This window comes from Lithobates pipiens, unplaced genomic scaffold (genome assembly GCF_037356315.1).
Source record: "Lithobates pipiens isolate NorthernLeopardFrog02 unplaced genomic scaffold, aLitPip1_a1.2 Scaffold_1, whole genome shotgun sequence".
Lineage (NCBI taxonomy): Eukaryota > Metazoa > Chordata > Amphibia > Anura > Ranidae > Lithobates > Lithobates pipiens.
The window spans coordinates 230,943,427-230,959,587 of NW_027507685.1; the positions used below are offsets into that span (position 1 = coordinate 230,943,427).

Consider the following 16,161-nt stretch of genomic DNA (forward strand, 5'->3'; position numbering starts at 1 on the left):
ACCCGCTTGCTTTTTCTCAGTCCCCCCTCAGTGCCGTGTGGCCAGCGTGCGCCCTGCCCGCTTTTCCCGGCTCTCATGCTGGGGGGAGTGGGGGGGGCGTTCATCTGGCCATCCGTCCTCCTTTCCATATCTCCCCACAGCTCCGTGGGGCTGCCGCGCAGCCCGCCCATTGTTCCCGGCGCTCATGCCGGGGGAACGGGGGGTGTTTCATCCGGCCATCCATCCGCCTTCTATCATATCCCCATAGCTCCGTGGGGCTGGCGCGCAGCCCGCCCGTTGTTCCCGGCGCTCATGCCGGGGGAACGGGGGGGTTTCATCCGGCCATCCATCCGCCTTCTATCATATCCCCATAGCTCCGTGGGGCTGGCGTGTGTCCCGCCCGCTCTTCCCGGTGCTCATGCCGGGGGAGCGGAGGGGGGCGTTCGGCCATCCATCCACCTTTATATCTCCCCAGTCAGTTCCCAGCTCCACCTGGGCGCGCTCATGCCGGAGGCAGCGGGATGCGTCCTTCCTTCCAGGTGCATGGCTGCACTCTCCCTGCCCGCCCACTCCCCATGCGTCTAGCTCCACGAGGGAGCCAGCCACCCGCCTCCTCTGTCCCCAGGCTCCTGGCACTCCATGCAGGTGACCCCGGCAAGTCTCTGGTGCATGTGTGTGTGTGTGTGTGTGTGTGGGGGGGGTGACCGGCCGCCGGCTCTGCTCCCCACACATCTGAAAAGGGGGGGGGGGCGTCTGCCTAGTTGTTCGGCCGCACGCCAGATCCCCTCTTCCCTTGTTTTATATGGGGGGGGATTGGTCGATGTTCTATATGTGCATCGATCTTCACCATCCGCACACCTGGTGGGTCCCGATGCTCACTGAGGGGGGATGGGTGGTCGCCCGCCTGTCGTTCCTTTTTTCCTTCTCAGTTTTACTTGTTCTCATATTCTTTGGTAGCGTTCTGTCAGCGTTTTCTGTCGCAGCGTTCTGCCCAGCATTTCTGTTGCAGCGTTCTGCCCAGCATTTCTGTCGCAGCGTTCAGTCCAGCATTTCTGTCGCAGCGTTCAGTCCAGCATTTCTGTCGCAGCGTTCAGTCCAGCATTTCTGTCACATCGTTCAGTCCAGCATTTCTGTCACATCGTTCAGTCCAGCATTTCTGTCACGGCGTTCAGTCCAGCATTTCTGTCACGGCGTTCAGTCCAGCATTTCTGTCACAGCGTTCTGTCCAGCATTTCTGTCACAGCGTTCTGTCCAGCATTTCTGGCTCATCATTCTGCCCAGCATTTCTGGCACGGCGTTCGGCCAGCATTTTCTCTGTCATAGCGTTCGGTCCAGCATTTTTTCAATCATAGCGTTCGGTCCAGCATTTCGGTCACAGCGTTCTGTCCAGCAGTTCTTTCTTAGCGTTTCTGCTCTGACATGTCTGTCATAACGTTTCTGCCCCAGCATGTCTGTCATAGCGTTTCTGCCCCTGGATTTCTGTCTTAGCGTTTCTTCCCCTGGATGTCTGTCTTGGCATTTCCACCCCTGGATGTCTGTCTTGGCGTTTCCGCCCCTGGATGTCTGTCTTGGCGTTTCCGCCCCTGGATGTCTGTCTTGGCGTTTCTTCCCCTGGATGTCTGTCTTGGCATTTCCACCCCTGGATGTCTGTCTTGGCGTTTCCGCCCCTGGATGTCTGTCTTGGCGTTTCCGCCCCTGGATGTCTGTCTTGGCGTTTCCGCCCCTGGATGTCTGTCTTGGCTTTTTTCGCCCCTGGATGTCTGTCTTGGCGTTTCCGCCCCTGGATGTCTGTCTTGGCGTTTCCGCCCCTGGCTTTCTGTCTTGGCGTTTCCGCCCCTGGCTTTCTGTCTTGGCGTTTCCGCCCCTGGATTTCTGTCGCGGCGTTTCCGCTCCTGGATTTCTGTTGTGGCGTTTCCGCCCCTGGATTTCTGTCGTGGCGTTTCCGCCCCTGGATTTCTGTCGTGGTGTTTCCGCCCCTGGATTTCTGTAGTGGCGTTTCCGCCCTTGGATTTCTGTCGTGGCGTTTCCGCCCCTGGATTTCTGTCGTGGCGTTTCCGCCCCTGGATTTCTGTCGTGGCGTTTCCGCCCCTGGATTTCTGTCGTGGTGTTCTGCCCCTGGATTTCTGTCGTGGTGTTCTGCCCCTGGATTTCTGTCGTGGTGTTCTGCCCCTGGATTTCTGTCTTGGCGTACAGTTTCTGCATTTCTGTCATAGCATTTCCTGCCCCAGTATTTCTGTCAGTGTTCTGTCTAGCATTTCTGGCTCAGCGTTTCTGCCCCGGGATTTTCTGTCAGTGTTCTGTCTAGCATTTCTGGCTCAGCGTTTCTGCCCCGGGATTTTCTGTCAGTGTTCTGTCTAGCATTTCTGGCTCAGCGTTTCTGCCCCGGGATTTTCTGTCATGACATTGCTGCCTCAGCGTTTCTGCCCCAGGATTTTCTGTCATGTCATTTCTGCCTCAGCGTTCGGTCATTGCGTTCTGCTCCTGGGTTTCTGTTCGTTTCTGCCTCAGCATTCAGTTTCATTCAGCGTTTCTGTCATGGCGTTGCCTTCTGTCATAGCGATTCTGCACCAGGATTTATGTCTTTTTTGTTTCAGTTCAGCATTTCTGTCACAACATTCTGTCATAGAGTTGCTGTCCTTGCATTTTTTTGGCCCAGCGTTTCTGTCACTCATGGCATACTACAGTACCTGTTTTCATATTTGTTGGTTGTCATGTCTCATCGTGCCTGTGTTCATGTTTGTACCTAGGGCAGTTAGCTAGAGCTCACACGTCAGGATCTGTCACGTCTACAGATCCATACGGGCTGAGGTTTCGTTATTAATGATTGTTGACCACAATCTACTCGCCTGTATACCATACGTCATACGATGCACGTTCATTCACCACACCTGTACGTCTACCCACCACGGTCTGTGGGTACTCTAGGCCTGAGTTTCTGTTAAATTACCTGTCTCTGCGCTGCAGGTTACTCGGGCTAACTCACTACTCACAACTCACACACAAGGGGAGGGGGGTTCATCATCAGGTTCATTTATGCGCTGTGGTCTTGACTTTTCTGCTAATGTTCTCATTCTTAGGTAGGCAGAGGGGCGTTGTTGTTCTCATGTCTGGTTGTCTGTCTTTCCTTCTAGTTGCGTTTCAGGTTGGGCCGTCTTGGCTCCATACCAATATCAACCATGCCTGCACTCCCTTACTGATGTTGTTTCGCCACTGGGCTCACCCTCGGGTCGGAAGCAGTCGTCAATTTTCTTCAGTTGACATCCTGTTGCATAGGGGCCCTGGTTACCGCCCTGGTATTTATGCTCTCGGGGTGTGTCCTAAGCCACGGTCCTTAGGTGGTAGGTTGCGCGACGTCGTCATGATTCTGGATTCCACTCTCAGCTCCGATCTCTTGTCTAGGAGGTTGCCTGGAGTACTGCTCAGGGACGTTGGTCCAGTCATCTTTGTTCATCCCCGGGTTGTTCCAGGTGGGGGGGGGCTTTAGTCACTTTGGGCATGGCTGGATCATGCCAGGGGACTTATTTTCCTGGGTTGGAGTCTGTTTCTCCTTCTTCGGTTCAGGATTCGGTCTCGGGCAGTAGCATGACCTGTTCACATCCGCTGGGACCAGTCTGTCTTGGTGTCTCCATGTTGCTCATGATGATGCTCATTGCCTTGGCACCTACTCCATCACATCAATCGGGCAGCCAGCTTTTCCTCTCCTATCACTTGTATTTTTGGCACTTACCCTCTCACTTCCTCTTGCCAGGTATGGATAGGCCGGGGGGGGGGGGGAGGGGGTGTTTCACGGTGCTTCTTCTGGTGTCCGTTGTGGGTTTTTTCAGTCTGCTCAGCCATCTTCTTGCAGGGGTTCTTCGGGTCAGCCCTTGCTCCCTTTTCCCCACGTATTCTCTCATTCACAAGCAGTTCATTCTCATGTCTGGGTTATCTTGGGCTTCAGGCTCATCCTATCCTTCACGGGACATTCATTTGGGTTTGCGTAGCTTGCAGGCTCTTAGGGGGGTTCCTTCTCATCTCCAGGAGTCGGTGGGTTCTACTCCCACAGCGGTTACTTACAGTTGGCGTTTGGGCATACGTCATTTAATGGATGGGATCTTTACCTTCACTTTTCCACCTAAACTTGTGTCTTTTTGCCCTCTTTTCAGGCATACTGACCATCCAGGCCATGGCACAACTCAGGCCTTGTCTCTTAAGTAATATGGCATTTCCCACTTGAAGACTCCGATTATAAGTGGGAAGGCTGGTCGGAGGTGGGAGGAGTCTGAGGGACTTTTTAACCCTCCTCCTCTGTCAGGGCCAGGGTTGGGGATTTCTAGGTGCCCACCCACCCGTTTCCCCCAGCTTTGTCACTCATACTCATAGTATTTTTTCTCATTCTTACATTCAGGGTATGCCCTCTTTTCAGGCATACTGACCATCCAGGACATGGCACACCTCAGGCCTTGTTTCTTAAGTAATATCGCATTTCCCACTTGAAGACTTACAAATATATATATATACTATATTGCATCCAGGTTCCTCTAAGTTTCTATATACAGAGAAACTGGAACAAGATCTGGGAGAGATAATAGCAGCGGAAAAATTGGGCAAATTGGCTCAGTACAACTCTAAATAATACATAAATACCATACTGATAAAGGCTAACTACAAGGTTTATCTATGCTGGGAAAAGGTGCTGGTGTGACTGGCGTCATGTTTCCTCTGGAGCCTCCTCACTATGCTTCAGTGGCTGTGGTCAGGAGGGAGCAATATTACACACAATAAAACACAAAATCAGCAACAGAAGGTTCCTGAACCCAGCGCTCAAAATTAAAATCAAAATACAAAAGAGTGCAGCTGTTATATGATAAAACAATTACAAAATATGCCAGAAAGTCCAGAGACCAAGCTAGCATTAGCAGCGCTCTCTCAGTACTAGACGTACTGTATGATTAAAAATTGAATAGCCACAGATAAAGTTCATGCATTGATTATGATATACATGTTCACTAGCAGATCATAAATACAAGTGGTCACATTAGGAAACAGTTCTATTTGCATAGATAGAAGATTACTAGTGTGCATCCACTCCAAAGTGAGAAGACGGTGACATTCTTCTCAAAAGTCCATCACCACCACACCGTATGTGCACTTCTCACCCCTATGGTAATGCACTCACCAAAAGGTAAATTGGAAAAAGCTTTATTTTTTTTTTTTTTAGCAAAATCCTTGAGTGGTCACATTCAAACGATCCCCATCATATCAAATAACACATAGGAGGGAAAAAGTACATAGAGTAATCCAGTATAAGATAATTTTATTCCAAATCCCCAAAATGAATTGCACTTACAAGATATAAAACAAACTCTCGCATTTGTGAATATTGTAAAGGTGCTGAACAGGCAGTTTGTGTACTCTCACAGCTTCCTGGATAACCTGATCACGGTGATGCCCGTGATGAGACATAAGCAGAGCCAGTGTATTTCGTGCAGGGTGGCGATCAACATATGGCTGGTCAATCACATCCCAATGAAACAATACTAGAAAAATGGCCTAGTGCGACAGGCATAGCCGGTACCCCTGGGGATGTTTGAATGAGATAGACCAGTCCGTAAATAAAGGAGATCATGGCGGTTTTTGGCCTTAGCTTTTTTATATGCTAGTTTTAGAGTTTTATTTGAGTAGCCACGGGCTAAGAGCCTCTGTCTAAGTAGAATAGCCTCTTGATTAATAAATTTGTCAGTAGAGCAATTGAGTATTGGCATGTAAGTATTGTGCAAATGGTATGGATTGGAGTAAGGGCTTTGGGTGAAAACTGACAAAATAGTGTTGCCAGCTATAGGTTTATGAAATAGTTTACTTTGCAGATAGCCATCCTTATCTTTAATAATGGTCAGGTCTAGAAAGATACTCGAGGTACTATAATTCATGTTGAATTTTAAATTTAGTTTATTCTGAGAGTTAAGGAATTGTAAAAATTGATGTAGTAGATCTAATGAACCATTCCAAAGGAACAAAATGTCACCAATATAGTATATACACCAAGTCGCTACATGGCAACAAAAACAAATCGCCTTGGGGTCAAAAAAAAGTAAGCGTTCCCACTCCCCTAGGTACAGATTGGCATACGCCGGGGCAAAACAGGTGCCCATGGCTACGCCCTGCATCTGGAGGTAGTGGGAACACCCAAAGGAGAAAAAGTTATGTGTAAGTATGAATTCCAACGCTTGTACAATAAAGTCTGATAATTCTTGAGAGTAGAGCTGGTTCTGATGTGCTTTTCTCATCACTTAGATGCAAAATTCCCTTCAAGGTTAGCTGATGCTATACTGTGTAGGCTAATTATTTGGCTTTCCAGTGGAGACCTTGCAGCCACAGCAACCATGGACATCCTGGCTTAATAGCCTTACCTTTTGTATCGCAGCATTTCCAGCTCTACCAAGGCACATTTAAAAAACTGTGGTATCAACATACTGGCTCTTTTTGCCGTCACTCTAATACTGTCGCCCACTGCTGGTTACTACCGGTAACAGGTCTTGGCTGGTATGTACTATCACTACAATTTTTTTTAACATGTCTTTCACTATTATTTATGATTATTATACAAGCTATGCACGTATTATTCTAGATACATTTGTACTAATATGATTATACTTATATTCTAGACTATGTACATACGAGATACAATATATGCCTAGGAAAAAGTACGGATGGTCCAAAACATGTCGGCATTTTTCTCAAAGTTTACATATGTCGCAAGTCCATTGCTAATTTAATTAAAGTTTTGTCAACGGGCTGGTCTATCTCATTCAAACATCCCCAGGGGTACCGGCTGTGCCTGTCGCACTAGGCCATTTTTCTAGTGATGAGACACAAGCTGCTGTCAGTCTGGAAGATCTGCGTGGTCACACTCTAACACATTTCGTCATCATGTCTTCATCAGAGGGCGTGGCTCAGATCCTTATGGTCTCCTTGGATATTAACCCTGGAGATACAACTGTGAGCACATAGGCCAGTATCACTGCTGCCAACGATCCGCCTGATGCGAGACCATACTCATGTAATGGGACGCCGATCATATCAGCTTACGATCGAACAAAGAACAAGATTCTCTGCTCACTTCCTTTGTATGTTAGGCTCAACAGGCAATATTATTCACTCATAGGGCTACAAACGGATATATTATATCACATTGCATGGATAATGGCCTGAAATAACACAATACCAATTAGAACATGACTGAAATATTGATACATTTAGAACAATTGCTTAAAATTTCTTTACTAATTAAAATAGTATAAAAACATTTATATAAATGCCCAAAATAATTAATAATAATCAGGCATAACGTATTAATGTGCAAATAAGCATAAAAGATAAGATTAAAACATATAATGCAAATATAACCGCAGAAAATACTTAAATGGCGGGAAATTCATTAAACGTTAAAAATCACTACTAAAACTATTTGGATCAAGCTCTATATTCATTCCATTTGGTTTTAGTGTATAAGTGAGGAAAATCCATTTTGTCTCACATTTGGAAAATTTGTGCACAAGGTTAGACCCCCTCCATATTAGAAGCATTTTATTGATTCCCCACAATTTCGGTCCCGCAGGATTTCTATTGTGTCTCTGTCTAAAATGCAGAGACACACTTTGATCCTTGTAAAGAATGCTAATATTATATGCTATGAAATGCGCTTGCCCAGTGTTCTTATGGTCCTCCCAATATACATGAGCCCCCACGGGCATTCCAAAGCATATACTACATGAGTAGACATATACAAATGAACCCTCTGATGAAGACGTGATGATGAAATGCGTTAGTACATGACCACGCTGCTTACCTCAGTAGGGAATACTTTAGAGAAACAGTTAGAAAAATTGGTTGAAGATCAATACTCACTATTAGTTACCACAACACTGGGTGTTCAATATACCCATGTGGTATCCCAAAATTTGCAGGCTCACCAATAATAGGCATGGTCTCTGTGCCTAAATACTATAGAGAGAGAAGATTGATCACCTGAAGCCACCGGCAACTATCTCGGCTGAGACAAGCGGACAGTGGCCCAGAGGACCTGGCGCTTACACAGTGCTGATACTGCTCACTGGAGCCCCACAGACCCCGCTCCACAAACGGAGTATACAGGATGGCACATACAGTCCCCTAGACCAGAGAAAGATAGTACAGGACTGTGATTATATCATTCGATGAATGGTCGGGTGAACGGACCATAGGTCCTTTAATTGCCTCCTTTTACTTTGCCTCCTGCTGTTTGTTACCTCTCAGACAGTATTAGCCAGCTTCACAACAGCATCATTGAGCTATTGTTTTTCCAACAGTTAAAGCTTGTGAATACATGCAATTCCACTCTAGGAAACTGTATTTCTGTGCCTTTAGACTGAACATTAGCTGTGGATTATAATTATTTCTCCACACTGACAGCTATGTTTTGCTGCAATCCTTTTTTTTTAATTGATTATTTTTATTTATTTCCATTGTTATCAAATAATAAAAAAAAGCATGACAATTACTTTACACTCTTTACAGTAGTGAAAAGGTAATTTTACACTGCTAGATCCAATATCTTATATATGTTTATACATACCAGTACCTTCACATTACTCATTCAGCCATTGTAATCATGTCTGTCACTGCCTGTATCTTTTATGGAGGGTTCCCCACTCTTTCCAGCCAGGGCCCCCACAGTCTTTTGAACTTGCCGAGGTTTCCTTGCTTTATATAAAAGACTCTCTTGTTGCTTATTATTAAGTTTACCTCCGTCAGCCACATCTCAAGTGACGGAGGTAGACACCCTTGCCCGTGTGGTGCTATCAGCTTCCTTGCAAGAAATAAGCACCTTAACACTGGTTCTAAATTTTTTTTGGGATGCTACATCCTTTGAGAAGGCCCAGAAGGCAAATCCTAATCGTGGCGTCCAAGGCGATCTCAAAGGTTCTATTTATCTCATCCATTATGGTCTTCCAGTATCTAAACAGCTTTGGACACCTCCAGAACATATGGGTAAAATCGCCCGTTGATCCGCATCTCAGACACTGATCATTAGCTCGCAGTCCAATTTTAAACATTTTCTTGGGAGTATAATATACAAGATAAAGAAAGTAAAGATGTGATACTCTATAGGGAGGGAAAATTGAGACAAGTGTACTCTGTTTAAGGATCAAATCCCATTCCGTATTTAATAGTGGCCCTACTTCCTGCTCCCAGCTTGCCCTGTTTTTCATTATACCACCATGGTCCAATACCATTTCTCCAAGTCTGGTATATAATCTAGATATTGCTCCTTTAGTTGGTGTCAGAGACATTATTTGCATAAGGATTGGGATTTGGGTCCACTGGACCCTCTGGGGTTCTGAATTGCGTGTCTGACCTGGAGATATTTGTAAAATGAGCCATTTGATAGGTTAAATTCTTGTTTCAGGTCAGAAAAGGATTTCATAACATCACTTTTAAATAGCTGCTTTACTCGGGTGATCCCTTGGGACACCCATTCCCTAGATCTTGCCACTGTAGCTAACTCGGCTAGATTCTTATTATCCCACAGGGGAGCCAGCTCTGATACCCCCTGGTATCCCAGCAGGGTTCCATTGTTTGCCATAGTTTAACAATTAAGTTGATCGATGGACAGCATACAGCAAATGAATTTGCCTCCAAGGCCTCAACTAGGGTATTGTGTGGACAACCTGCCAATATCAACCTCTTACTAGGACAGCCCCCCTTCGAAGCCCCTCCCCCCGCTGCATTTGAGAAGCCAAAAAATACAATCTGGGGTGAGGGATCGCCAGCCCCCCATCCTCCCGTGTAAGCTGCAAAATTTGCAAACGAATCCTGGGTTGGTCTTTTTTCCAAATTAAATCTCTAACTAAGGATTCTATCTTCTTGAACCACTTAGGGCCTACCCATATTGGTGTATTATGTAGAAAACATAAAATCTGAGGTAACCAAATCATTTTTATAAGACTGCTGCGACCCACCACTGAGAGGGAAAGGCGACTCCAAACTTCTGCCTTATGTTTCTCTTTCAATAATTTTTATTGAATTTAACTCTTTGGTAAATACATCATGTATAATCAAAAAAAATAGGTATAAAGCAAAAACATAACATAAAAGACAGAGAGTTCAAATAAGGCAGGATTCATCAATCAGAAAAAAGACAAGTTATATAAGGTATCTTATACAGATATATTTGGGACTATTATATGTCATGAAAGACTTGGAATGTAAGGATCCTCTTCATTTAAAATTTATATTAATGATATATAAAAAAAAGGGGGACAAAAAAAAAAAGAAAAAAAAAATATATATATATATATATATATGTATACAAATATATATATAGAGAAAAGGGAAATAGGAAAAAAAGGATTTGATTAAGGCTCAATTGGGAGGTGCAGAAGATTTAAGTCATGAACAAAGCGGCAACTTCTAAGGAGACCCCCGAGGTCACCACTCCACCCCAATGGGCTCACACTGTGGAGTGGGATAGCTCGGGGAACTCCCGCTGAAGAACCCCCCATCTACGTCCCTTTAAACCCCCGGACAGCACCCAGAAATTGTGCTCCCCGGAGGGAAGCGGACTGCCAAACTTCAAAATTCCCAAATCAATTCCAAATAACCTCTTTAGAACTAGTAAACTCCGGTCAGAACCACAAAGGTTAACTTGAGGAAGAATGTAATAGAATAAAGCAACATCAAATCCATAACTAAATATGAAAAATCCTGCGTAAAATAAAAAAAAAATAAAAAAAGGGGAGAAGTAGAAATTGAATTCAGGAGAGAAGAGGGAGGGTAAGGAAGGGAGAGATGTACAGGATTCAGGGTCCTGGCTCCATCCATGTAAAATTTAAGACAGAAGGTGTCCTGGAAACAATTGTACTTTGATGTGTTGGGCCCATGGATCCCATGTCAATTCAAATTGTTGAGTGGTATTACGTAATTTAGCTACTATTTGTTCTTGAACCATAATCCAGGAGATTTTGTGCCTGGTAGCCACAAGAGAAACCCTAGAAGTTTTCCAAGCTTTTGCTAAAGTGATCTTGGCTCCCAAGCACATAAAAAAGATTAGTTGTTGAGTATGTTTAGGGGTATTGTGTAGCCTGCGGTTCAACTTCTGCCTTATGTTTCATCTTTAACAGCAAATATATTATCGTCAAGATACCGATTTACATCCCTAGTAATCCAAACCCCCAGATATCCAACGCCGACATCACCAGAGCCCTCTTGGCCAAAGAGCCCAGACCCCACACATTCCATGACACTATACTAATGGGGTTGGTAAACTCTAGGTGCTAGTATTAAAAAGTAAAAGAAGAAAAATGCTCATTCTGGAGAAAAAAAATTGCGGAACTACAGGCCAAACTAAATCTCATTAATGAATCACAACAATTAATTTATTTTAATAATGAAATAAAGAAAAGATTGGAAAAAACTGACAAGGAAACACAAAAGAAAAAACATAAAAGGTTCCGCAGGGATATTGGAGATTTTAAGAAAAATTCCATTCATCTGTGGCAGAATATGGATTCCCAACCTATAGTAACTAAGGGAAGGGGGAAGCCAACCCTCCTTCCACTGACCAGTTGGCCAATATGGTACCAGTACCTCCTACCAATACACCGAAATGGGATGTCAGACCCGTACCCTCTGCTCCTTTTAACAGAGGTAGAGGGAATGGTCATCAGTGGAAGGGTAAGAATAATATGGGTCATGCATGCTGCTAGGAACTATACAAATAATTGTGATGAAGGAGGACCTTACTACATGGATACATACAACCATTATGGCCCCTTAGAGTATGTGGGGAATGAGTCCTACTCATGGATGCCTCAACCTCCTCTTTTTTTAGGGAGGGGTATTGCGAGGAGATGGGGGAACCTACCCTGGATGAGGCGTCCCCGCCATAATTTTATCCGCCGAATGGACAGGATTAGTGGAACCACTCTCCGTGGGAGAGATCATCCAGCCCAATGGGACCCTCAAGTTTAAGGGAAGGAGAGGGTGCAGAGCAGGACGTAGGGTCCAGCAAAAAAAAAAAGAAGGGAAGTAGAATAAATGGGATATATAATTTAACTAAGGTTGAGTTAATAAGTATCCGACGGACCAAGTTTTCCAACTTGTCCGTAAAATTTTCTGACAAAATGCTCCGATTGGACATACTCCGATCATGTGTAGCCTACTCCGATGGACAAAGTGCCACGCATGCTCAGATCAAATTCCTAGACCAAAGCTATTGGCTACTAGCCTGAACGTAGTACCGTCGTAACGAAATAACATCATCACGTTATGTACAATCGGATTTTCCGACAACTTTGTCCGACCGTGTGTATGCAACAGTTTCCGACAAAATCCAACGGATTTGGTTGTCAGAATGTCCGACCGTGTGTACAAGGGCTAAGAAGCCATTTAACAAATTTAATGTGTACATTGATATACATAAATATGTCAGGAATTTGAATATGAAATATTACTTGGAAATCCATCTAGCCCGATTAATAGGAATTTTTCTGCAACAGTGGGAGTTGACAGCGGGTTGAAGAATAAATCATTATTCAATCCACCTTTAGCCTCAAACCATCATGTTGAGGTGTTTAAACAATGTGTTCTAAAAGACTTGAAAGGAATCGTTCCTGGAAAATATATATTCGGGAAGGAATAGAAGCACTGGACAAAAGAGAGAATGTGATAATCCATCCAGCAGATAAGGAGGAGGGGGTGGTAATTTTATAGAAAAGTTTTTATCACTCCCAATTACTCTGCATGCTTTCTGATAGTTAAACCTATTCGCCATTGAATAGAGACCCCACCTTTGGGTATAGGAGGGATCTTGAAGCTTTGGCTGAATATGGTTATGATATGCGAGTACTTACTAAGAAAGAAAAGAGATACCTGTCACCTTCCTTTAGTCGGATTCCTATAATATATACTTTACCGAAAATTCATAAGGATCCTATAAACCCTCCTGCTAGACCGATTGTTAATGGCATTAATTCAGTTACAGTACATCCCGTGTCGGTCAGTATTTAGATCATTTCCTGCAGATGAGTGTGGTTCAAACCAAGGCCTATTTAAAAGATAAAAAAATCTTTTGCAGTTATTGAAGGAGGTCACCTTGCCTGAGGAAGGTGACATTTATCTGGTTACGGCTGATGTATCGTCTTTATATACTATAATTCAGCATGATGATGCACTACTTGTCCTTAATTGGGCATTCAGAAAAGAGATGACCTACCTTATATACAGAAAAAGTTTTTGAGCATGGCCTGGGATTTCTGTTTAACACATAATTACTTCTGGTATGATGGGAGGTTTTTCCTTTTAGGAAGCGGGGTGGGTGGTTTTTTGAAGCACCCAATTAGAGCCATAGGCTCTAATAGGCTTCAAAATGGGGTGGACTCTGAGCACATAGCATTGCGCTCAGAGCCCACCCAGGTGTGTTAGAAAAGCAAATGAATGTTCGATTTTCTAACACTGGACCACCTCTCCGCCAATCAGCAAGCGCGGGTCTGATACCCTTTACCTGATTGGCTGAAAGGACAGGTGCTTCTATTGGACGCTTAGCAGGAAGAAAGAAGAGATGCATGAAGGACACATCTCGACACTGCCTGACCCACTGCCTCACCCGCTGCCTGTCCCACAGCTCGCCACCATCACCCGCTGCCTGACTTGCCACCAAAATTGGGTAAGTGCCGGTCAGACAGCTAACGGGTGAGTGGGGGAGGGTCCACATTGGCTGCATTTGATGGGCACAGTGGCTGCATTTGAAGGGCACAGTGGCTGCATTTGATGGGCCCAGTGGTTGCATTTGATGGGTACAGTGGCTAAAATTGATGGCACACTGGCTGCATTTGATGGGCACAGTGGCTGCAGTTGATGGCACAGTGGCTGCATTTAATGGAACAGTGAGGCTGCAATTGATGTTTTTTTCAGAATCCCCCCCCCCAAAAAAAAGTTCTCCTTTGTTATGTAGTTATTTTCTGAAGCTAAATGTATAAATGTATTGCACTACAGATGCCCCTAGGATTAGTGGATACTGTCTGAACTGAATTATTGTACTATTGTAAGCATGAATGTATCAGCAGATTGATATATTGTTATCCAACCCTTTCTGCTACATGTTTTCCAGTTGTCTTTTGTACTTCTTTGAAATATATAATAATATATAATATATATAATAAAAAGTAATGGAAACGAAAAATAAGGATTTAGATTCAGCTGTCAATGGGACACTACAGGTCCTGGGAGCTATAACCACAGGTGTGTGCCAGAAAGAGCTTTAGGGCACACAGGGTTGTTATCTGGTTATTTTCCTGCAGACTGTATGGAGCAGTTTTTTAAAACCACAATGTGAAGTAAAATGCATCTTTCTTGCTGAAACTTATGTAGCAGTGACCCCCGAAGGAGCCGCTGGTTATTTTTGGGCTTACCGTTACCTTCTCCTCCTCGTGCTCGTCTAGGGGTTTCCCGAGGTTAATGGCCCAATAAACTGCAGAGACCGACACTTGAATCCACTTTAGGGATTTTTATTTGCAAAACGTTGAACAGAACACAGTCTTTCAGTAGGGAATAGAGGGTATGGGTAGTAAAGCTCAGGTACTCTTGGATCTGCTAATACTTGAATGTCTCTCCTTATACAATCCAGGGAATAGCCATTCGCAGCTGGATGTTACAGCTGTTGGATAAATCCCCTTTTTGTGGATTTAGCAAACGACAGGTGAGTCAAAAGCACAGTCTCTGCCATAGACTTGGTTGTAGAACTTTAGAATGAGAAAAGTCTCTGCCACAGACTTGGTTGTACCTGAAGGAATGAAACTAGGAGCTTTCATACGGTACCAGTATCTTGCAGCCGGTCCGGCGATACCGTAAGAATGTGGATTCACCTTGGTGTCCTTTCCAGCTTAGCTTCCAGGCTCTTACCGAGCAGCCAGCCCTCTTCTGAAGAGTTCTACCCTGGTTGCGTTTTCAGTTGCTGAGTCTCTCCAAAACCGAGATGGCAACGGACCACCTTGGAATGCTCCTTCCAGTTACTGTGCCTCGGGCTAGCCAGCCCGAGACTCGGAAACGGATTGGATCAGCACCCCAGGCCATGAGGGCCTCTGGGAGCTGGTCAGGAGGACCAGGGATTCAGACCATACTTCTGGACCGGAACCCAGAACCACGTGACCTCAACACCTTAAGTACCCTCTCCCGGAATACACAGCGAGACAGCTCACCCGCTGATTTGCTCCGAGAGAGAGATTGGTACCCAATGCGTCCAACCAGACTGCGTTCCAATGCCTGCCAAAGCTGACACCCGCACCCATGTCCAGGCAGAACATAGTACAGTCCAGCCACACTGATGCTGAGACCATAATTTACTGTAATTAACCCTAAAACCCAACTATGGTCTTAGGAACATTTAAATTGACAAAAACATAGCGCGTGCTCTTCAGGAGTCCGGCGCTACACTTATATTGTCATTTTCTGTAGATTCCTACCTAATGTTAACTCTAATATTTGGTATTTAAATAACTAACTTATTTTTTCTCTTGCAGATTTGCAAACTTATCAGATTAAATTCGAATGTGTGTTGTATGATGATGGCAGTATTGGTGGACACACTGAGTTTGGATATAATGGGAGAGATTTTATCTTCTTTGATAAGCATCAATTAATGTATATTCCTGCAACTGAAACAGCACAGATATTAACACAACAATGGAACAGGAATCGGTCTAAAACTTTTGCAGAAAAAAAATTTGCAGAGCAGCACTGCGTTGAGTGGATTAGCAGATATAGCACACGAGTAAGAGAGACAATTAAAACAAAAGGTAAGCTCAGCTAAAATTGATGGTAATGGCTTGTTTTATTTTAAATATAATAACAAACAGGTGTATACTTACCTGCTTTGTGCAATGGTATTACACAGAGTGGCCTTAAACCTCTTCTAGGTTCCCCACCTGGCACTCTCAGCTCTTCCTCTTCTTGGTGTGCCACCATAGGAAATCGCTTCCTATGGTGGCACACCTGTGGGCTCAGTTTAACATGCTTCAGTTATGAAGCAATCGGTACAGATCGCTCCCTGTGTTCATTCAGGAAAAGAAGGGGCCAGTAAATATGACATATTTATTGCCCCCCCCATCTCCATCCCCCTGTGTGCCTACGTAGCATGTGCACCTGACAGGTGGGAGTGGAAGGGAG

The 16,161-nt window shown here is 44.6% G+C and overlaps 1 protein-coding gene across 2 annotated transcripts in view; it reads left to right on the plus strand.

Annotated features, from left to right (window-relative positions):
• The window catches only part of LOC143984278 (major histocompatibility complex class I-related protein 1-like), a 66,015-nt gene that overhangs the window by 14,158 nt on the left and 35,696 nt on the right, over window positions 1–16,161 (plus strand). The window contains exon 3 of one of the 2 annotated variants that reach the window (XM_077484546.1): window positions 15,516–15,791. The exons of the other annotated variant lie outside the window; for it this stretch is intronic. Coding sequence (XP_077340672.1) covers window positions 15,516–15,791 — 276 coding nt within the window. The remainder of the gene's footprint in view (window positions 1–15,515; window positions 15,792–16,161) is intronic. 2 annotated transcript variants of the gene reach the window in all.